This window comes from Rhinatrema bivittatum, chromosome 3 (assembly GCF_901001135.1).
Source record: "Rhinatrema bivittatum chromosome 3, aRhiBiv1.1, whole genome shotgun sequence".
Classification (NCBI taxonomy): domain Eukaryota; kingdom Metazoa; phylum Chordata; class Amphibia; order Gymnophiona; family Rhinatrematidae; genus Rhinatrema; species Rhinatrema bivittatum.
Genome location: NC_042617.1, coordinates 587,878,994 through 587,903,022, shown reverse-complemented (window position 1 = coordinate 587,903,022; position 24,029 = coordinate 587,878,994). Strand labels below are relative to the sequence as shown.

The window sequence follows — 24,029 nt, the reverse complement described above, 5'->3', positions numbered from 1 at the left end:
TCTCAACCCCACTTCATGGATAAGAACATAAGAGATGCCATATTAGGTCAGACCAAGGGTCCATCAAGCCCAGTATGCTGTCACCAACGGTGGCCAATCCAAGTCACAAGTAGCTAGCAAGTGCCCAAACATTAAATAGATCCCATGCAACTAATGCCGGCAACAAGCAGTGGCTATTCCCTATTGGCATAATAGCAGTTTATGGACTTTTCCTCCAGGAACTTATCCAAACCTTTTTTAAACCCATCTGCATTAGTTGCCTTAACCACATCCTCTAGCAACGAATTCCAGAGCTTAATTGTGCGTTGAATGAAAAAGAATTATCTGATTTGTTTTAAATGTGCTACCTCCTAACTTCATGGAGTGCCCCATAGTCCTTGCACAGGGTGGCCCATGGAAAACTAGCCCGCCTCCAATACCAGTGCATTGGAGGCAGGCTACTTTTCCATGGGCCACCCTGTATTATCCGAAAAAGTAAATAACTGTTTCACATTTGCCCATTCGCCTCTTCATGATTTTGTAAACCTCTATCATAAACCCCCCTCAGAAGTCTCTTCTCCAAGCTGAACAACCCTAAATTCTTTAGGTTGAACGCTCGATAATAGCAGACCTGTCCTTGCCAAATCCATTGAATATATTGTTCTCTCGGCTCGCAAGCCTTCAACCAGGAGCAATTATGGCTTCAAATGGAACAGTTGTTGTTCTTGGTGCACCACGAATGGCCTTGACCCATTCTCCTGCAAGTCATGACTCCTAGTCTACTTGTTGGATTCCATCCTGGCTACATCCTCATAAGAGTTTACCTCAGTGCCATAGCGGCCTATCATGGTGTTAGTCAAGAAAAAACCTGTTTCCCAACATTCTCTGGTGGCAAAATTCATGAAAGGGTTATGGCTTTTGAAAGTTCTGATTTGTAAACAGTCAGTTCCCTGGGACCTCAACGTTATCCTTATCGAGTTGATGAAAACCCTTCGAGCCAACTGGACTGGGCAGGAAAAGGACAGGACTAGACTAGACAGGTAATGGGGAATAAGAAAGCCCAACAGGGCATGAGACTGGGCAAGGTAATACTATTAGGCCCGGAGGCCGTAAGGGTAAGACAGAAAAGCCCAGGAATGAATAGAGCATGGCAGGGATGCCTGAGAGGCTGCAAGGTAAGAGATCCGGATGTGCCGCAAGGCGGAATGCCTGGATTAGCCACAAGCCAAGGTGAGAGGCCCAGATGGGCAACAAGGCAGAAGGTCTGAATAGGCCATGAGGCAAGGTAGAAGACCAGGAGGCCACAATGCTATGGAAGGCAGAATAGCAAGGTAAGAGTGGCCAGGTCAGGGAGTCAAGGTGACTCAATAAAGAAGCACTGAGGCATTGAGCAGGCTGGGTTAAGTAGGACTGAGGCTTGGGTATAGTGAGGAGGGTAACTGGCAAGGTAGTGAGCAAAGGTTCATTGAGGACTCCTGGTGGAGGGAAGACTGCAGCAGGCTAAACCTTGGCACAAGAAGACTGTACAGCAGGCAAAACCGTGACATGAAAAAGACCCTCCATATTTTAGACTGTAAACGAGCTCTAACTTACTACAAGAGAAAAACTCGGACATATCATCAGACTTCACAGCAGGACTTGATCTAGCAATCCATTAAAAACTCATCGGGTCAGAGCCATGGCTGCCTCTGTTGCCCACTTGCAAGACATACCTCTTTATGGTATCTGCAGAGCAGCCACTTGGTCATCAGTACATACCTTTATGTCCCACTACTGTCTGGATAAGCAATCAACCTTGCAAAGTACTTTGGGCAGGCAGTATTGCATAACATCCTCTCGCAGTAGTCATCTCTACCACAGTAGAGTCCGGGTTGCTTCTAGTAACGCTCCACTGCAACCCTCAGCTTGGGACTCCCTCGTATCAAGGCTAATTCAGCTATCAACAGAAATAACAGTTATAGTAAACAGTGCTTTCTGTAGATAGCAGGATGAATTAGCCATGAGGTACCTGCCCTCCTCCCTGAAGAGTCAACTACATGGGCAGTTAGCACTATGACAGTCTGAGGCTGCTCTTGAGGTAAACACCTGCAGGAGTTCCTGCACATGCTCAGTTGCTGTCAAAGCTCCACTAGCTTGGAAGGATGTCTGTTCGGTGCTGCCAGATGACATCACTCATATATTATGGCTAATTCATCCTGCTATCTACAAAATAACACCATTTATGGAAAGCAATCTTTCTTTTTTGTAATTAAACATATTCTTTAATGTAGTACAATGAAGGTGTTACCATTTTCCCTGGGAATGCCTTGTGGAGTAACTTTCTCTTTCTTATCTTTCCCAATTCAGGTGTCTGTGTCACGGAGGGGCAGAAACACATTAATGCCGGGAAATTTCAGAAACAGATAACATACACAGATCAGGTGCTGAAACTTATCTACGAAGAAGGGGATCCATGCCCAGCAGAGGGAAGCCCAGAGTACAAAAGCATCTTCAGCTTTGTGTGTAGTCATGATGCTGGAGCAGGCAGCAGGCCCGTCCTCACGTCCTTCGATGAGAAGATGTGCGTGTTCTATTTTTCCTGGCACACCCCATTAGTCTGCGAGCAGCAGGTGCGTGAGTCAAAGCATAAAAGTTTGCACTTTCTAAATTTCTGCTCTTCTTTTAGCAAACTGCAGAGAGCTCTGACTGTAGCGGTACAGACCTCGGTCATTTGGACATAATTATACATGTATTTTGAGACCTCCCAGCAGTCAGTTTGGAGCAGTTGTCATTTAGCCTCCTGAGCCTGAAATTCCTATGTTGGTCCATCACTTAACCACCCAATAACCCAGTTGTTATGGCTTGTAGGGTGAATGGGAAACACAATCCCATCCCAGATTAATTGTCAGAATAATCATGATGCTTATTTCAGGAAGGGCAATGTTAATGGATTAAATTTAACTGCAGCTTATAATAGCTCATATTTCCCAATTTCCTGCTCATCCATGCCAGAACAGACCAGACAAATAGGTTGTGTCCCCCTGCCAGCAGATGGGGAAAGAAGGGAAAAAATGTTCCTAGCTGACCTCATGCACCCACAAGGGGTCTGGTGCTGCCTTTCAGCTCTTCAGAGTTTCTCTTTTTCCAGCAGATGATGCAGACCAGTGGACTGGTGCAATAGCTTAGGAGCAGGCTGGTCCTGGGAAAGCTAACGGCTCAGGTTCTTGGTAGGCAGAGTCTTGGGGCTGCTCCGGGGAATGTTCCTGTTGGACCTAATTCTCCTCTCTCCCTCGGGAACTGACTCAGTTTGGAGTCTTGAGTTCCCACATGGATCGAGCGATGACTGGTCCCCAATCACTTTGTTTCCTAGGAGGGTGCATCAGCAAAAGCTACAAAGAGCGCACACTCACTGTATTCTTGGAAAGCAATGGTGAGGCAATAAAGTTTAAAAAAAAAAAGCAGCAGCTTGCAGTGCAGGCTCTTTGCTGGACTCCTAAGGTGCTTTCTGGTTTGGACTCGGTCAGGGGGTCTGAAGCCATCACTACCCCTTCTCCCTCCCTCTACTTGTTTCTAGGCAAGTGGGTACGATCTGGATGAATTCCACAGATTGAGCCCTGGCCCTGCAGTGCACAAGAAACAGAGCCCGGACTGCGCTCCCATTTTGGTTGGATCAGCAGCTATTTTACCACTGTTTTGTAACAAAAAAAAGAAAATTGTCAAGCATGACTCTTCTCCCTCCGATAGCCGAACAGGAAAGTTCTGTGGGAGCTAAATATTTTTCCTCAGGTGGGACAGAGCCCACGCAGCTGCAGTTCTCTCCCAAGTTATTTCAGGGCATGTTAGAGATCCTCTCTCCCACCCTCTGTGCTAGTGGAATGATGGCGGGAACACCGTGCAGAAACCTCTCTTCTCTTCTACATAAATGATGAAGCTTCCCAGAAGGTTTTTTTAAGTCCGAATTAGGCTTGTGATGCTGAAGATTGCTGCAGCCTGTTAAAATAAATAAATGCAAGCCCAGGGAGGTCCTGCTTGGGCAGCACCTTTTGGATTGCTCCTCGAGCCCTATCCAGCCGATAAGCAGTCCCTTTCCTCCCAGGTTCCCCCTCCCCACCTGAAAGGACATTTTAACTCACTCTATGCACTTTTTAACTCCAGAAGCATTTCCTTAGCTTGCTGTATCAGGAGTTAAAAAAATAATTGCAATCTGTGCATTAAAACAGTGTTTAAAGGGCTCATGTTTGTTTGCGCTGCTTAGACACAGCTTGCAAGCGTTCTGTGCTCTTTGATGAAGCTAAAACAGCAGACTTTTAGAGGAGAGGTAAAAAGAATCAGTGGAAATAGTCCCTTTGTGGCTGCTAGATGGGTCAGTTTTTGTGAAGATGGCATAATTATCTCCCTTACAACTAACATGCAGCCCTGTTAGGGAATCCTAACCTCGCAGCCAGTGTGCAGGCCTAGTGTGTGTAATGGTTGTAGAAAGCGACAGGCTTCTTGCAGGTGTGGAATATATAAAACAGAGCCCTCTCTATTATGGCAAGACAACCGAGGATGTGTGGTAGGTGATGGAATAGGCTAGGCTACAGTGGCTATTGTTTCTATCCTTTCTGGCCTGCAAGGAAGAGGTTTGAGTTTGAAGGGCCATGACAGTGCACGGGGTGGAGGATTATCTATTTATTTAATTTATAATGCTTATATCCTGCCTCCCCCAATAACTTGTTCCTGGCAGGTTACAGATTTACATTCACAGAATATACAGCAAATAAAATGTTATATTTTACATTTGAAGGTACATACACTGGGTAAGTCGAACTATTTTCTCTATACGGTCTCACACCACACACAATAAGAGAAAAGAGTGCAATTTTATTAACATAATTTCAAATTTCAAATGAATGAGTGTGAGTGTGAAAAATTTGAAATTATGTTAATAATATTTTACATTTGGACACATGCTGGGCTTGCATGTCAGAAGTTCCTCATGCACTGCCATTTGCTAAGGCATTTGCATTTTTGTTTCCTCCAACAAACATTTTTTTCTGTGTGTTGGTTTATATTTACTGGGGTTTTCCCCATTTCTTATGGAATAAATGTTTTAGTCTACAAATGAGGCAGTTTAGATATTGAGGTGTGGACATGCATTTTTGTCTTTTTACCTTTAGTTTATACCAGGGCTGGCCAACTCCAGTCCTCAAGAGCCAAATACAGTTCTGGTTTTTAGGATATCCATAAGGAATATGCATGAGATAGATTTGCATGCACTTCCCCCATTGTATGCAAATATATCTCATGCATATTCATAGTGGATATCCTGAAAACCCAGACCTGTTTGTGACTCTTGAGGACCAGAGCTGACCACCCCTGGTTTACACTGATGTCGCTCCCTGAGCGTCCTTGGTGTGGTTTCCCCATCTTTTTATAAAGGGGACAGATAAGTTTGCATGCCTGAAAAGGGATAATTGGGCTCATGCATATGGTAACGATTTAGCTAATGTAATCTGCTGCTTGAAGCTAGGTGGACTACAAAAGTTGCCTCTTGTGCTCATTGTCTTCCATTTCACCATTATTCCCTTTCCTGCACGGCCTCAGCTCCAGCTTTGAATAATGAATTTTATTTTTATTTCCTGACCTGCCCAAATTTACAATAGCTTCCAATTTGAGGCCAGAAAGAGTGAATTGATCCCACTGTTTACTTTTCATGTTAGATCTTTCCTCCCTTTTTCCAAGATCCATTTCCAGCACTCCTGATACTTATTCCTGGTTAGCAGTCTCAGTACTGAATGGGAATGATGCTATTCTCTCTGGGAAGAATAAACCACAACTCCCATAAGATTTAATCCCCCTGCACCTTATGCTGTATAGAGTTTAGCTCTTTGTGTGGAGGGGAAGGAACGAGCATTGTATTTTTTTTATTTTTTTTTTTTGTAGGTAATAGAGATGTGGTTAAAAAAAAGTGGGAGCTTGTTGAGGGGATTAACTTTTTTTTTTGTAATTAACCTCTACCATCACCTCATACCAGCCTGTCTTTAACATCAGGTAAAGTGCTCCGTGCAGAATGGCAGCTCGGTTATTGACCTCAACCCTCTGATCCAGCGCACCGGTTATTATGAAGCAGATGACGATGACGTGGATGATGATGACACACTAGATTTCTATATCAATATCTGCCAGCCTTTGAATCCCATACCTGATGTTCCATGTCCACCTCGGGCAGCTGTGTGTATGATTCCAGATAACGGCCCTCCTGTTGTAAGTAGAACACTGTCGGTGAGCTCACACGTTCAACAGTCATGGATCCTGGGATATTGCTGTCAGGGAATGGAGAAGTTGTACAATTATAATAAATCTGTTTCTGTAGCTCATGCATATTTTACCCATTGGTGATACTTTCTGCAAATCAGCATTTTGACATTTTATAATGCAAAAACCTTACTTATTCAGTGGTGTAGTAATGTATTTTAGTTATCAATTGGAAAGAATTTTCAAAGCTTTGGTGACATACTTAATTCTCCAAGGACAAGTATGATGGTAGTTCTCACACATGGGAGACATGATCAAGTGGAGCCCGGCACGGAAAACGTATGTCAAAGTTTCTAGAACTTTAATGAGACTCTCTAGGCATGCTCACACATGCCTAGAGCCTCGTGTATTACGGCAAGTAGCAGAGCCTCTCTACAAACCTTTTCAAATCGCGGCTTTTCTCTCTTTCATGTATTTTTTGCAGCATTGCGTGGTCAATGTGGGGTCCTCATCTTGTTTCTCTACTTATCTTCTTTGGACAGGTTTATCAAAGTTTTTGGGTAAGTTTTCTTTCGCAGTGGATCTCTGGGGTGGCAGCACTCTCTGTGCCAGCCAGCCATTAAACGCCATGCCACACCATCGATTTTGATATTGTGTCCCTTTTGTTTCTTGACGTCAGTATCCAGTTTCAAGCGGTATGCTCTGTGCATAAGGACCATGTCTATCACAGACCCCAATGATAGATGTGTCCTCTGCTTGGGAGTTGCAGCAGGTGTGTCCAGATGACCTCTAAGGACATAAGGTCTGACTGGGCAAGATAGAGCAACTCTTCAGGCCGGCTAGATTAGTCCATCAACATTGACATCGGCGGCATTGGCATCAAAGAACCTCTGAGCCACAGCCATGGACACCAAGCCATTGACATCAATGGGATCATGGTTCTGTCGATGCCGATGGCTGCCAGGGACTCTGGAGTCAGGCCATCTTCTGCATCCCCCAGGTCGAAGATGGTGGGTTCATAGTCTTTGGCTCAATCATAGCATCAAGGGAAGCTGAAGAAACATTGGTATCTGTCCCCGTCGATGCATGCTGCCAGGCAAGGGGATGCACCAGCATCTGCTGTGATGCCCCTAAAGCATCCCCATAGGGAGGAGTGCCAGTTCTCCATCGAAATCGGGGTTTGCCGCGGTCTCCACCAGTTCCAATGCCCACCACCAATCTTCCTCTCGATTCTGAAGAGCATCTGGTCACACCTCCTGGGTCCCATTAGGTCTCATGGGCAATCTTTGAGGAGGAGTTAGAGAGGCATGTGCAGATGGCTGTGGAGAAGGCGGTGCAAGTCCTCTGCATCAGGGCACGGAGGGCACCAAGGCTGGCAATGTCCCTTTTTGAGCCACTTTTGGAATCCCTGCACGTCCATCGGCGTCTTACTAACACAGCCTGTGTTCGTACCCAGGGTGGTATTGATGCCAACTGGGGTATTTGTGATGCCCCTAGCCAGTCCGGTGTCTGTCCACAGTTCCTCGGAGGAGGAAGCTTCCCCAATAAGAGTCCGCACTGGGGCCCAATCCACCATGGTCAGCTAAGTGTGTTCCCATACAGAGCTGAGTGCCCAAGTCCCTGTCCCTTGCATATGACAGTAAAGACAAAAGCCCTTATGACCCCTGGGCAAACAACTCATGCATTGTTTCTGAGGATGCATCAGATGGTCTCCCCTCAGAATCATCTCCTTCCGCCAACAGAAGAAAGTCTCCTTTGGAAGACCTTTCTTTCGCAGGGTTTCTCAGGGCGATGGCGGAGGCTATCCCTTTTCAGTTGCAGACTGAAGAGGACACTTGGCACAAGGTGTTGGATATCCTTCAGTACATGGAGCCGCCCAAGAAGATTGTGGTAATCCCGTTACACAAAGTCCTTGTGGCATTACTGTTGAAGATGTCGGAACACCTTCTCTCATTAGGAAGGCAGACATGATTTATCTCATCCAGAAGGCTCTTGGAGTCCATAAGCTCCAGCTGCCACACCAATCGGTAGTGGTCGAATCCGCTCTCAAGTAGATCAAACACACTCGGGCCCATTCCTCAGCACCCCCAGAGAAGAATCGGAGAGCCATGTATGCTCTCAGGAGAATGGTGTATCAGGGTGCGATGCTCCAGGGCCAGTATATGTGGGAGATCCTGAAGCAAGTGCAGGTGGCGGCTGAGCAGCTGCCTCAACAGCAACAGGACACCCTCCAGTTGCTGGTGAATTAAGGGCCTGGAGTGCAGAAACATGGGGTCAGGTCAACCTTCAATGTTGTTGAAATGGTATTGAGAGTCTCTGCCGCATGTATCGGTGCCCAAAGACTCACATGGCTGCAGGCTTCAGATCTCCATCAGGAAGTGTAGAAACAACTTGCTGACATGCTATGCACTGGAGAGAAACTCTTCAAAGATAAAGTGAAGGGCACAGTGGCTCAAATGAAGGACCACCATGCGACCTTCCAGCAGGTCTCTGCTGGCACCCAGGACCCATCCTCCTCTGTTAGGAGGTCCTCGAGGTCTGGCCACAGGAAGTCTTTATTCCATCTGAGGAAATACTGTCCTCTGCTTCTTCGACCCTGTCAGCAGCAGCAAGCCCCTTGTAGCCATCCCAGGCAACAGAGAGCCCCAGGTACTACCTCAGTCAACTTTGGGGATGGGGTTTTGACTGGATTGCAGGGAGCATAGCCAAGTTTGCATACCCGGGACAATGGACTCTCCAGCAGGGATAGGCTGCAGTTCTATGCGAGCTGGTATCCCAGTGTAACCTTGAACCATTGGATTCTGGCCATCTTCCGCAGAGGATACAGATTAAATCTATTGAATGCCCTGCCAAATTGTCCACTGAGCCCCTTTTGGGGACCGGTAATGCATCAGGTGATAACTCTCGTGGAGCTCTTCTCCCTGTTAACAGCCAGGCCAATAGAGCCTGTTCCACTAGGGCAGAGAGTGCAGGGATTTTACTCCCATTACTTCCTGTTTCCAAAGAAAACAGGGGGACTTTGTCCCATCCTAGACCTGAGGGCCTTGAGCAAGTTTCTGAAAAAAGAAAAGTTCAAAATGGTTTCCCTAGGCACTTTAATCCCCTTCTTGCAAAAAGGGGACTGGCTATGCTCCTTTAATCTCAAGGACGTGTACACTCACATCGAGATCTTCCCCGGTCAGTGGAAGTACCTCAGATTTATGGTGGGAAAACTGCACTTCCTGTACCGCATTCTGCCATTTGGGCTGATGTCAGCCCCATGTGTCTTCACAAAATGCTTAGCCACTGTGGCGGCGCACCTTCGTAGGTTGGGCGTCCATGTTTTCCCCTCTTTGGACGATTGGCTGGTCAAAAGCACCTTTCAAGCAGGGGCTATGGAGTTCATGCACTCGACCATCCAGGTGCTTAAGTCACTAGGGTTCATCATTAACTACCCCAAGCCCCATCTTAGCCCTTCACCAAAATTGGACGTCATTGGAGCCTTGCTAGACACTGATCAAGCCAAGGCCTTCCTGCCTCAGCAACGGGCCATCAATCTGATGGCCATTGCAGCAGAGATTCAAGCGATCCAGCAGGTTTCACCATGGCATGTGTTGAGACCGTTAGGCCACATGCTACATCAGTACATGTTACTCCCAGACAGATGATGAAATGCTAAGAGAAATCAGGGAAGCTAACCAATTTGGCAGTGCAATAATAATGGGAGATTTCAATTACCCTAATATTGACTGGGTAAATGTAACATCAGGACTTCCTAGAGACATAAAGTTCCTGGATGTAATAAATGACTGCTTCATGGAGCAATTGGTTCAGGAACCAACAAGAGAGGGAGCTATTTTAGATTTAATTCTTAGTGGAATGCAGGATTTGGTGAGAGAGGTAACGGTGGTGGGGCCACTTGGCAACAGTGATCATAACATGATCAAATTTAAACTAATAACTGGAAGGGGGACAAAAGTAAATCTGCAGCTCTAACACTAAACTTTCAAAAGGGAAACTTTGATAAAATGAGGAAAATAGTTAGAAAAAAACTGAAAGATGCAGCTGCAAAGGTTAAAAGTGTTCAACAGGCATGGACATTGTTTAAAAATACAATCCTAGAGGCGCAGTCCATATGTATTCCATATTCCATATGTATGGAAGGAAGGCAAAATGATTACCGTCATGGTTAAAAGGTGAGGTGAAAGAGGCTATTTTAGCCAAAAAAAATACTTCAAAAATTGGAAGAAGGATCCATCTGAAAAAAATAGGATAAAACATAAGCATTGTCAAGTTAAGTGTAAAACATAAGACAGGCGAAGAGAGAATTTGAAATGAAGTTGGCCATAGAGGCAAAAACTCATCATAAAAACATTTTTAAATATATCCGAAGCAAGAAACCTGTGAGGGAGTCGGTTGGACCATTAGATGACCAAGGGGTTAAAGGGGCTCTTAGGGAAGATGAGGCCATTGCAGACAGACTAAATGACTTCTTTGCTTCCTTGTTTACTAATGAGGATGTTGGGGAGATATCAGTTCCAGAGATGGTTTTCAGGGGTGAAGAGTCAGACGAACTGAACAAAATCACTGTGAACCTGGAAGATGTAGTAGGCCAGATTGACAAACTAAAGAGTAGCAAATCACCTGGACTGGTTGGTATGCATCCTAGGGTACTGAAGGAATTAAAAAATGGAATTTCTGATCTATTAGTTAAAATTTGTAACCTATCATTAAAATCATCCATTGTACCTGAAGACTGGAGGATGGCCAATGTAATCCCAATATTTAAAAAAGGCTCCAGGGGCGATCCGGGTAACTATAGACCAGTGAGCCTGACTTCAGTGCTGGGAAAAATAATGGAAACTATTCTTAAGATCAAAATTGTAGAGCATATAGAAAGACATGATTTAATGGAACACAGTCAACATGGATTTACCCAAGGGAAGTCTTGCCTAACAAATCTACTTCATTTTTTTTTGAAGGGGTTAATAAACATGTGGATAAAGGTGAACCAGTAGATGTAGTGTATTTGGATTTTCAGAAGGCGTTTGACAAAATCCCTCATGAGAGGCTTCTAAGAAAACTAAAAAGTCATGGGATAGGAGGCGATGTCCTTTCGTAGATTACAAACTGGTTAAAAGACAAGAAACAGAGAGTAGGATTAAATGGTCAATTTTCTCTGTGGAAAAGGGTAAACAGTGGAGTGCCTCATGGATCTGTACTTGGACCGGTGCTTTTCAATATATATATATATGATCTGGAAAGGAATACGATGAGTGATGTAATCAAATTTGCGGATGATACAAAATTATTCAGAGTAGTTAAATCACAAACGGATTGTGATACATTACAGGAAGACCTTGCAAGATTGGGCATCCAAATGGCAGATGAAATTTAATGTGGACAAGTGCAAGGTGTTGCATATAGCGAAAAATAACCCTTGCTATAGTTACACGATGTTAGGTTCCATATTAGGAGCTACCACCCAGGAAAAAGATCTAGGCATCATAGTGGATAATACTTCAAAATCGTCGGCTCAGTGTGCTGCAGCAGTCAAAAAAGCAAACAATGTGAGGAATTATTAGGAAGGGAATGGTTAACAAACCGGAAAATTTCATAATGCCTCTATATCGCTCCATGGTGAGACCGCACCTGGAATACCTTGTACAATTCTGGTCGCCGCATCTCAAAAAAGATATAGTTGCGATGGAGAAGGTACAGAGAAGGGCAACCAAAATGATAAACGGGATGGAACAGCTCCCCTGTGAGGAAAGGCTGAAGAGGTTAGGGCTGTTCAGCTTGGAGAAGAGACGGCTGAGGAGGGATATGATAGAGGTCTTTAAGGTCATGAGAGGTCTTGAACGAGTAGATGTGAATCAGTTATTTACACTTTCGAATTATAGAAGTTAGTGAGTAGCACATTTAAGACTAATCGGAGAAAATTCTTTTTCACTCAACGCACAATAAAGCTCTGGAATTTGTTGCCAGAGGATGTGGTTAGTGTAGCTTGGTTCAAAAAAGGTTTGGAGAAGTTCTTGGAGAAGTCCATTAACAGCTATTAATGAAATTTACTTAGGGAATAACCACTGCTATTAATTGCATCAGTGGCATGGGATCTTCTTAGTGTTTGGGTAATTGCCAGGTTCTTATGGCCTGGTTTGGCCTCTGTTGGAAACAGGATGCTGGGCTTGATGGACCCTTGGTCTGACCTAACATGGCAGTTTCTTATGTTCTTATGGATGCATCCAAACTGAGCTGGGAGGCTCATGTCAGTGGACATGCACTCAGGGTCTATACTCTGCCCAGGAACAACTGTGTCAAATCAATTTCCTGGAGCTTCAGGTGATCAGGCATGCTCTGTGAGCATTCAGAGAGTGACTGTTCAACAAACTTCTACTGATCCAGACAGACAAACCTCTACTGATACAGACAGACAACTATATGGCAATGTGGTATGTCTTCAAGCAGGGAGGTATAGTATTGTACCTCCTGTGTTAGGAAGCGGTCCAAATATGGTCATGGGCCATCTCTCAGTGGATGGTGCTCAGGGCCATGTATCTGTCCAGAAAGGAGAATGTGATTGCAGACAAGACTGAGTTGCTTTTTATGATTCCACAAGTGGTGTCTAGACCAAGGGTTGGCAAATTGGATTTTCAGCTGTGGGGAAGCCCAGAGGTGGATCTCTTCACGACATCTTAGGTTCCTTAGTTCTGCTCCCTATACAGGACAAACGGCAGACCAGCCTCAGATGCCTTAGCATCTGAGGCTGGTCTGCCGTTTTGGGGTATGCTATATGCCTATCCTCCATCTCCATTGGTGGTGAAGGCTTTGTTGAAGCTTTGTGAGGACAAAAGGACTATGGTTCTCATATCCCTTACTGACTGAGACAGGTCTGGTTTCCACTCCTGCTGGAGATGTCCATTCAGAAACTGATCAGGCTGGGGTATTCCTCAGATCTTATCACACAGGATCGGGGTAGGTTGAGGCATCCCAACCTCCAGACCCTGGTGCTCATAGCGTCGATATTGAGAGGTTGATTCTTTCAAGATGTATCTGAGGTCCTTGTAGCTTCCAAGAAGCCTTCTTCTAGAAAGTCTTATGCACTCAAATGGAGGAGTTTTCTGTATGGTATGAGCAAAAAGCCTTAGATCCTTTTATCTGCTCTCCACAAAAACTATTCAGCTATGTTCTGCACATTTTGGAAGCTGGTCTGAAGACCAACTCTTTTAGGGTTCTCCTGAGTGCAAATGGCACATATAACCACTGTGTGTAGAGAGTAAGCCCATTTCTGTACAGCCTATAGTTGTATGGTTCATGTGAAATCTGTTTCATTAAAAATCTCCCCTAAGGCCTCCCACTGTGTCTTGGGACCTCAATGTGGTGTTAACTCAGCTGATGAAAACTCCCTTTGAGCCACTATGCTCTTGTGACCTGAAGTACCTAACCTAGAAGGTCATAGTTTTGCTGGCAGTCACTTTAGCATGCAGGGTCAGTGAGCTTCAGGCCTTAGTGACTTATCCACCTTACACTAAGTTTTTAAATGATAGGGATGGTCTTGCACATGTGCCCTTAGTTCCTGCCTAAAGTGGTGTTGGACTTCCTTCTTAAACAATCCATAGTCCTGCCAACATTTTTTTCTCAGGTCCCATTCGCACCAAGGTGAATGAGCACTGCACAATTTGGACTGCAAAAGAGGCTTAGCCTTCTGTCTGGAGTGAACAGAAGCCCATAGGAAGTCCACCCAACTTTTTGTTTCTTGTGATCAGAACAGGCTGGGGATCGCCATGGCCAAGGATATGCTTTCCAGTTGGCTAGCAGACTGTGTCTCCTTTTATGCCCAAGTGGGATTTCATCTTGGGAGCCATGTCAAGGCTCATTCATCTTGAGTCATGGCAGCGTCAGTGTCCTACTTACGATCAGTCCCCATGGAGGAGATCTGCAGAGCTGCGACATGGAGTTCCACCCACTCATTACTGTTTGTATAGAGATGGCCGATGCGACAGCAAGTTTGGCCAGTCTATCCTTCGGAACTTGTTTTAGGTTTAGAACCCAACTCTGTTCCCACCTAGGGCCCATTCTTTCTGTTCAGACTGCCCCCCCCCCCTTCTATTACCTAAGACACGATGTTGTTCCCGTTGGCACCTATTTGTTGGTCCCCTTTTATGTTGGGGGGCTGCCTGTAGCTAGGGATTCACCCATGTGTGAGGACTGCCATCCTGCTTGTCTTTGGAGAAAGCAGAGTCGCTTACCTCTAGCAGGTGTTCTCAGAGGACAGCAGGATGGCAGTCTTCATAAAACCTGCCTGCCACCCTGCAGAGTTGGGTTTCACCTTGTGGGTTTTCTTCTTTTATTATATCAACTAGAGTTCTATGTTATAAGATTGAGGTGACCCCTGTGTGGATGCTTGAGCATGCCCAGAGAGACTCTGTCAAAGTTCTAGAAACTTTGACATTAGTTTTCAGTGTCAGGCTCCATCAGATGGTATCACCCATGTGTGAGGACTGTCATCCTGCTGTCTTCAGAGAACACCTGCTACAAGTAAGCAACTCTGCTTTCCCTTTGCTTATGAAAGAAAATTCATTCCCTCACACACTCAAGTTTTATTGAGTGCTAGTTTACAGACAGGTTATTTTGATTATTCCATTGGAAATGTAATACAGAACATAGTTCTCTGACAGAAAAGACACAAGTCTGTCATGTTATCCTAAATGTATTAGCCAACTCTGTATGCTCTGCTGGTAGGACTCTCCTATAGTATAGTTTTGAAAATACTGTGATTGAGACGTGGTTTGTGTCACCAGATCTTGTCATACTAGAACACACCTCGGACAATGCTCAGTAATAAGAATACCTCTTCAGTTGATGAGTAGGGCAGCATCCATTGAATGTACTCTTCGCTGACACCACCTCCTTCAAGCCATTATTTCCCCCTCAAACAAAGGAGGGGAACCAGATTACACTTACAGTAAACTACAGCCATGAGTGGTAAATAATTTAAAGATGAAGGGCTATCATGTAAATGTACAAACAGATTACATTCATCTGTGCCGTCATGGTAGAATAATTGGCCCCTGTTTTAGATGCATCAAAGAAAAATATGTTCACAAAAAAAAAAATTGAAAAAGCTTTAATATTATAAATGATTTAAAATTCCAGAGTGCGAACACAGATTGTTTTGCACCAAGTAAAGCCCTGTCTGTAGAAAATAACATTTATTTCCACAGTTCAAAAATCCAGGGCTCAGTGCAAGCAGCAAAACATCTTGCATTTCAGCCTTCACTATTTTCAACCAGAAAGAATGCTGAGGGAATCTTAAACACAAATCCATGATCGTATAATCTGGTTGAAATTATAGGTTATTAAACCAAAGTCAAGACAATCCCACAAATTCACTGGGCAGATAATCTTGAAAGCCTTTACTGATAGCCACACCTCCTTAATATGCTGAGATATCTGTGTTGTAATGAAAACTTCCGAGAACCAGGAATACATGACAGACATTTCCTCCAAGTTCCTCTCTATAGTATCGGGACTGTGTGGTATTTTCCTTTATTACGATAGAGGGGAAGAACCTTTTGCCTGTTGGCCATTCTAGTGCAACAGTAGGCCCAGGTTGTACAACTGCTGTAATGGTAGTGCATAGTTTATGGCGTCAAATACTGCATTTATGTCTAATAAAATTATGAAAGCCTCCTTTCCCCCATTGGCTTTCATCCAAATTTAATTTACCTTAGCAATATGTGACATATCTGTGCTATGGCCCTTCCAAAATCCAGACTAGCTTGGATGGGAAGGCAAGTGTGTTTTTGCCCCCAAAATTAGACGGCTCCTAGAAAACCACCTTCTCAGATAATTTAGGCACAGTTGGAATAGTGAGCTGGTGATTCTCTCATTCAAGCCATTCTTAGTTTTTGGAATACATTTCTTTTTAAATAATTTGGGGGTTAAGAATATCTGTATGAACCGATGTTTCTGTTTCCATCTTCATAGATTTAGAGCTTTCTGTTGTGCTCTCTTTAGGATATTGGACATGTGTCCCAGCCTCCACAGATCAATCCTTCTATCCAGGAAGTGTACATCACGTTTGACAGCACAACACCTTGTCCGACAGACAAGAACCTTAATTACAGCTCCCTTATTGTTTTCCATTGTAATAAGGGCACAGATCTGGTAAGAAATAGTCTCCCAAAGTATTCACTTAATGCCAGAACATGTACAGAGTACAACTTAACATTTGATATTCTGTTTGTGGCAAGACTTTAATTTACTGTGGGGTGCATCTCATTAAAGTTGTGTATCATTCCAAAAATGAAAAATCTGGAAGAAAAAGAATGCAAAGTGAGATAATGAAATGTTGTGTTGCGTTTCTTCTCCATATTTTAAAATGACAAGAATGCTTCCCTCTTGACTATCTACTTGTCTGTATCTGCCAAAGCGGGTTTTGCGATAGACTTGTTCCAGCAGTCATATTTCCTGCTGTAAACTGTCTTTAGAACAGATCTGTTTGTCCCTGCCTTGTTGGTGCATGACCTGATTGATTGAATGAGGACTTGCATCCTGAGAGAAATCTGTCTTTTTTTTTTTTTTTTTTAAAGTTTTGGATTATTTCTGTACACCCAGTAAATCCAAACGGCCTGATTTTCGAAAGCATTTATACATGTAAAACTGGGGTTTAAGCATGTAAATATATTTTACCATGCAAGAGAGCCTTTGAAAATTGCTACAATATATGCCATTGAATTGTCTGTAGTGTTTACCCTGGTAAGTGCACTTACTTGCGTCGGCGGCTTTTGAAAATTGCTCGATAGTACGATACAGTTTCAAGTGTAACTCCTTTGAAACATCTGACCTAGTCCTTTCTTCTCACTGTCTCACGCTCCCTCCCTTAGGTGGCTGGCAGGATGGTTTGCACCGGCTGCACCTGGCCCAGCACATGAACCCTTCTGCTTAGTTGGGGAAGGTTCGAGACTGGAGCGATAGAGAGAGATTTTTCACCGCTTCCTTTGATTTGTCTGCAGGGTAAGCCCAAGATGCTGAGGAAATCTGAGTGCAGTTTTGTGTTTGAATGGAACACGCCAGTGGTGTGCCCGGACGAGGTGACGACATCAGGCTGCTCGCTGACCGACCAGCAGTTACATTACACATTCAATTTGTCCTCTCTCTCTGGAGCTGCCTACAAGGTGAGCTTAACATGGCAGGGCTTGCGAGGATGCTCCGTGCTTGCCAACCTTTGGTCATTTCCTCTTCCAGGACTGAGAGTTGCATGAACCCTGGCTGTCCAGTGTTTGAATGTTTTCTTTCTCAAGCCTCTGTAAACACATCGGCCCTGCCCCATCCTTTCATCGGCACTGAAATGCATCCAGCAATTTACTTTTCTCTTTGGGCAAGCATCATCCTCAAAGTTTGCATTCATCTGATGAAGGGAGCTTAACTCTTAAAAGTTAATCACAAATGTATTGTTAGTCCAATAAAAAGGTCTCACCTACAACTTCTTTGCTGATCTTTAGCTCTACCCAGCAACAGAAAACTTCACACATGCTCTATCATGAGATTTTTCTCTGATCAAACTTTGCAGCCTTTCCCTGGGAACAAATGACCCGGATGATGAGCAGGTTTTCTTATCTCGACACAATCAGCATTTTTCAGCCGGTTTAATAGAATCCATTGGTGGTGTTTGTGTGTTTCTGGTGTTTTTTAAAAAAAAAAAATTTTTTTCTTTCATTTGTTTGTTTCAAATTTCCACCAGAGTTATGCTATGCAGTTTACAGGATCAATCACTTACTGGGCCATATAATTTTCAGATCATCTGAACTGCTATTTTAGTATCTGTGCTTAATTGCCAGTCTAACTCCATGTCTGGGGTGAGAAGGAAAACAGACAGCATGGGGTTAGGTTTAGCCACAATGGTGTGTATGTCATATTGTGGTCAACCCCACACGTTATTGGACCTTTTTCAGGATTGCCTGAGGAGCAGAAAGTCAGCGTCTCTCTGCAGTCAGTAGGGAAATGGTGTATGCTTGGTGCACCTGAATGACGTGGGCTCTTTCCTAGATACACACTCTGTCATGATCAAACCAATGCAGAAAATGGCCTTGCATCCAAAACTACAACTTTGGGTAGCTGTGCGTGTATCCTGCAGAGGATTCTGCTCTTAGGGCCGGATTTTAAAATGGTTACGCGCATAAGTTATGCGCGTAACCCTCTTAAAAGGCCCCTGCGCGCGCCGAGCCTATTTTGCATAGGCTCGGCGGTGTGCGCAAGCCCCGGGGCTTTGCAAAGGGGGCGTGTCGGGTGGGCGGCGCGGATTGCGGGGCGGGAGGCATGTCGGGGCGTGATGCCGGCCCAGGGGTGTGGTCGAGGCCTCCGGACCAGCCCCCGGGTTAGGTGATGGCGCGCCAGCAGCCCACTGGCGCGGGCAGATTTACGCCTGCCACTGGCAGGCGTAAATCTGCCAACACAGGTGGGGGGGGTGGGTTAGGTAGGGGAAGGGAGGGGAAGGTGAGGGGAGGCGGAAGGAAAGTTCCCTCCAAGGCCGCTCTGATTTCAGAGCGGCCTTGGAGGGAACGGACAGCGCGTGCAGGGCTCAGCGCGCGCAAGTTGCACAAATGTGCACCCCCTTGCGCGCGCCGACCCCGGATTTTATAATATACGCGCGGCTACGCATGTATCTTATAAAATCCAGCGTACTTTTGTTCGCACCTGGTGCGCGAACAAAAGTACGCGCGCGCGTAAATTTATAAAATCTACCCCTTAATTGCAGCGGGCCATTTAGATTGCTCCTCACTCCAGGAATGTAAAGCAATTTACCACCTAAAATTCAGGAAGAAAGCTGCATGCTGCTGGGAGTTATCTGACCCGTATGACCTGTTTCCATAGTTTCTAACATGAATCCAGCTTCGAGCTCGCCTTGTTTTTATTTCTATTGCTTATCCATTAAGGGAAAATGCTCTGTGCTGTCTCGTTGTGTTTTTTGTTCAGTGTGTTATGCACCCATGCCCTCATGTTTGCATGTGATCAACAGGAGAATTACATAATAGAACAGAAAAATAACCTACGTAAGTAATGCGGCCTTGAATGTCACAGGTTTCTGGACCTCCCACTTACCATGTTGGAGTCTGTGCTGCAGCTTCCAATGTTCCCCAAGGGAAATGTAAGGATGGAGCTGTCTGCCTGGTCTCGGGCAGCAGCGCTTTTTCTTTCGGAAACGTCAAGGCAATGAAAATGGATTATCTGCATCAGGACGAAGCGTTAATTTTACAGTACGGAGGTGGTGACCCTTGCCCGCCAGGTAAGCTCCTCTTTTGTCATCTCTTGCTGTTCCCACAGTGCCGACGAGGTTAAATGGGGAGGGAAGGCATTCAGGCTGGTAATCCTGCATTATCTGCTGGAGCAGCGAGGTCTACTCCTGATTGAAAACTAATGGTCTAGTTCAGTATAGCACAACTTTTTGAGTCACTAGTGATTGCGATAATGTGACTTTCAGTAGTTATATGACAGAAGCTTGCTATTCTGAATGGGGTGGTCAGGAGGGTGATAGGTTGAGAGGCATCTGTGCTCCACAGAGCCACCTAATTTCAGATATCTGCCGTTTCATATTTTTGGGTCTGTTTATATTACAATCCATGTGAACCTCCTACAGCAATCCTGTACTTGAAAGGCTGGATGAGGCAAGCAGTAACTCCATCTGCGGAAGGTCGAAGCTGTTTTGGCTGCCATTATCTGTTCCTGATGTCCATTATTACCACTTAGCTTGAAGGGCACATAAGCTTTTGGGAGAGCAGGAATACAGAACAGAAATCTTGTGGATCACTGCATTGATCGCCAGACTGTTCCACTTCTCAGAAAGCTCAGATGCCTTGGTACCGTTGCCATCATAGAATCCTTTCTTTGAATCCTGCAACCAGGGTTCAGTTCTGGACTGGCAGGGTCGCTGCTGTGGTCTTGCCTACTACAGGAAAATCTACTCTGGTGTTTGAAAAAATGAAAAATCAAGAGCAAAAATTGAATATAAAACTATTTTTTTGGTGCTTCTACTTATGGATGTTGCTTGATTTTACAGTTACAGAAAATGGCCAGCTCTGTGTATTTCCCTTCCAGTACAATGGGAAAACCTACAATGAATGTACCAATGATGGAAGAAATCAACCCTGGTGTGCCACAACTGGAAACTATACTGGAGATAGAAATTGGGGGGTTTGTGGGAAATGTGAGTGCCAGCTTTCTTACTTTCTTGTTAAATCATAGATGAAATGATGCATGTCGGTTGAAAAGCCCAGTGTATAAAAGGAGGGTTTTCTATGCTATCACTTAAAATTTATTTGTATGGTAGGCACAGGCATTCAGTTTCAAGAGAGCACTTTTTTTAACTATAAATGCTCTGAGCGTATGCAAATTGTGCCGTATATGTAACTCTAAATGTATAATAGGGTAACAATAGAAATGCCTGTCAGGATTGATAATCCCAAATTAAGTCTTCCTTAAACTTTAAAGAAAAAAATCCCACTTAACCTGATGAAATGCTGCTTAGAGGAGCCCATGGTTGTTGAAAGTAGACAGATCGATAAGCTCAGAGTTTTGAATTGAGTCGAAATCTCTACGCACACGGTCAGCGGCCGCCTGCCATCTAGGAAATCTGATTGGTCCCAGTAAATCAACTTAGAAAGATAAATCATACATCTTTTACCCAGAAAATGTGTTTAAACTTTTTATAGAAAAGATTTTAAATAAATAAAATAAGATAACATCTGCCTGAGTGACGTGGATCCCAGTATCTTCTCCATGATCTCTGCTTTAAACATGTATTGTACACACGTCGGTGCTAAAGCATTATGTCTGGTTTTTTTTTTAACCCTGTGAACTGCTGTGATCTTTTGGAGCAGCGATACACAAATAGTTAAAAATAAACAAAGAGTTACAAAGTGGATAGCCAAATAAAAATAAAATTCCCCAATTTATCGCCAGCTCCCACTTGTTTGTATGAATGTCTCTCTGTCCTTAAATTCTGACTCCTCCCACCTCTGCAATCACACACACAGTTTGTTTTCTTAATGTAAACCAAGAGTCGGAAAGGAAGTCTCCACCAAAGGTAAACTATTAAATACCCTCTCATACTAGCAAACCTCAATCCTTCAGCATATGCCCAGGTCACTAATGCATTATTTCCCTCATAGCAATTGAATCTGATGACTGTGGTGGATGGGAAATGCAAGCCAGAGTACCGCATGGTAACTTGTCTTGAAAGTTTAAGATAGGGTGTAGAACCTGAAAATAACAGCATATCTCGGCAATATTTAGGGGATACTAAGGATATTAAACTCGGCACTCCTTTTGGAACTGCATTAAGCACTTTTTGGGATGTGGTTTATATTACACTAGCAAGTTTAAGATATTTGTGCTGGTTCCTAGCTATACTGTGTAAACAGTGATTTATTCAGTCCCTTTAAAGTAACATTTAAACATTGTTGGCTTTTTAAATCTGTGTGTTGTTTTGCTGCATCCTATTCAGAGCACTGTAAAATACACCATTTGAAAAAGGGAACCTTACAAATGATGCCCCAAATCTCTGCGGACATTACTTTACTTTATGAAAACATGCTCCCTGTCACATTTGATGTCTTGACAGGATTTACTTGAGAATGCTGTAAATTCCCCATTTTAGTTATACATTGATTGATTTTTGTATTTGTAAGCCCTACTCAAGCGTTGACTTTAATATCCATAAACCATTGGTCTTTGTTCAGGGAAAGTTTAATACAGTTGTATTCCAAAATGTTTCGGGCATCTCAAGGTTTTGTTTTGCATACTTTAGATGACTTTTGTTTCAGGCCCTAGGAAAAGTTTCCTTCTGACAACTCTCCCTTGCAGATGATTATTGTATAAGCAACTCTGTACAGTGGACAATTGCTCCTTTGTTATCTAAACTTTTCAACAGGTCATTTACAGTGATCTGTGAGTTCTGTTTGGAAGATCTGACCAGTTTTCAGGCAGTTCTATCAGATTTTTCTTGGTCTGCCAGATGTTGCCTTGACTTAACATTTACATCTAACTTCCATTTTTTAACAAAGTTTCTGATAGTTGAGCTTTCTAGCTGGAAGCATCTAGAGAATTTTTTTATGTATAGCCTTCCACGGCTTTAATGAGTTATCTTATTAAAGTTATCCCAACCGACGTGATATGTACTAGTACAGGAACATCGGTATATAAAAGCCTTAAAATAAATAAATCTTCATTTTCAAATGCTCAGATATTTGCTGCTTAGAGGAGCCCATGGTTGTTGAAAGTAGACAGATCGATAAGAACCTAATAGGTTAGAAGGATCAGATTATTTGTTCACATGTAGAATTGCCTACACCTAAAGAATTAATCAACTTTTTGGGCTTGCTCAGCATCTTTTTAAAACAAGGCAATAATGACTCAACTGAAAAGATTTCCAAACTTTAGCACATGCCATAGTCATTATTTTATTATTTTCAATCTGTTAAAATCAGCAAACAGTAATTTTGCATTAACATTTCCAGAAAGATGTCATGCTTAACTATGTACTGTTTAGAATTTGTCAGCTTCTGTTCTCTTAGCGATTGTTTGATACATACAGTTTGACCACAGGTGCCTAAACTTTTACGTACAACTGTAATTGTAAAATCTAGAGATTAGAGCACTTAAAATATTTCATAATTGCTGATCTCTGGGTTAACTATTTCCTTTCCTTCCTGGAGCGACTGAGTGAGGGGAATAGATATGTTCAAAACCTTAACTAATGAGAAAGCAATAAATTACAAAATGATTATTGATCTTTGGAAAGGAGAATGAGGTTAAGAACTGAGTATCTATTTCCTGCAACAGTTTCTTTTGAAAGTCAGTTGAAGAATAAGGACTTGTTTCTTTTTGATCTTTTTGTTCACTGATTCTTTGGCATTGAATCTCAACCCTTCCTGCTGGTGTTACACATTCAGGAAATTCCCCTGAATGACGCTTAAACAAATCATTTCCTGGTGTGTAGCCAGATGGACTCAGAACAAATGGGATAGTATCCGCGTGCTAGCAGTTGGAGACGGATCTGACGTCAGCACGGGGTATATAGCCCCACAGGAAGCGTAGCTATTCAGTAATTTCCGTCTCCAAAGCAGTTTGGAGTGCCTGTACGCTAGTTGAGCGTGCTTTCCAAGACTACTTTAATTTTTCTCTTTTCTTATCATTCTAGATTCTACTTTGTTTTTCCTGTCTATTCAACTTTAGAGCACTGCGCTCCTGCGGTAGATACCCAAGGGTTCCTCTCCCAGTTGAGCTCCCGGGGTGATTGCCGTGCTCCCCCGGCGGTGGAAGTCCTCGGTCCTGCCGAAGCGCGGCAGTGACACAGCCCCCGGGCGAGGTTCGGGTGAGGAATACGAGGCCCTCGGTCCCGGCGTGGACGAGGTAGCGGGTGCATATCCTCAATTGCGGCGGTGAGGTGGTCCCTCCCCCCGCAGCCGGAGACCGCCTGAGTTCCAGCCGGGAAGCGCCGAAGCTGGTAAGGAGATACATCCGGATCTGGAGAGTATTTGAAGCATGGTGCGACACTCACGGCACCAATCCACATGCAACCACAATCCCTATTGTGTTGGATTTCCTACAGGATGGACTTCAGAAGGGTCTCTCCCTCAGCTCCATCAAGGTTCAGGTGGCTGCGCTGTCTTGCTATGGTCCCAGGAGGGATGGCAAGACCATCGCCAAGCACCCAGATGTTTCTCGCTTCCTGCAAGGAGTCAAGCATATTCGTCCGCCACTGAAGTGGCCTGTGCCTTTGTGGAACCTCAACCTTGTTTTGGATTTCCTCGCGGGATCCACCTTCAGACCCCTTCGGGGCCTGTCTCGCCGTT

At 44.1% G+C, this 24,029-nt stretch overlaps 1 protein-coding gene across 3 annotated transcripts in view; it reads left to right on the top strand.

Annotated features, from left to right (window-relative positions):
- Positions 1-24,029, top strand: part of IGF2R (insulin like growth factor 2 receptor) — a 315,579-nt gene that overhangs the window by 232,210 nt on the left and 59,340 nt on the right. For all 3 annotated transcript variants that reach the window (XM_029596695.1, XM_029596693.1, XM_029596696.1), the window contains exons 34-39: positions 2,326-2,588; positions 5,992-6,204; positions 16,195-16,344; positions 17,193-17,354; positions 19,258-19,462; positions 20,234-20,380. In XM_029596695.1, coding sequence (XP_029452555.1) covers positions 2,326-2,588; positions 5,992-6,204; positions 16,195-16,344; positions 17,193-17,354; positions 19,258-19,462; positions 20,234-20,380 — 1,140 coding nt within the window. The remainder of the gene's footprint in view (positions 1-2,325; positions 2,589-5,991; positions 6,205-16,194; positions 16,345-17,192; positions 17,355-19,257; positions 19,463-20,233; positions 20,381-24,029) is intronic.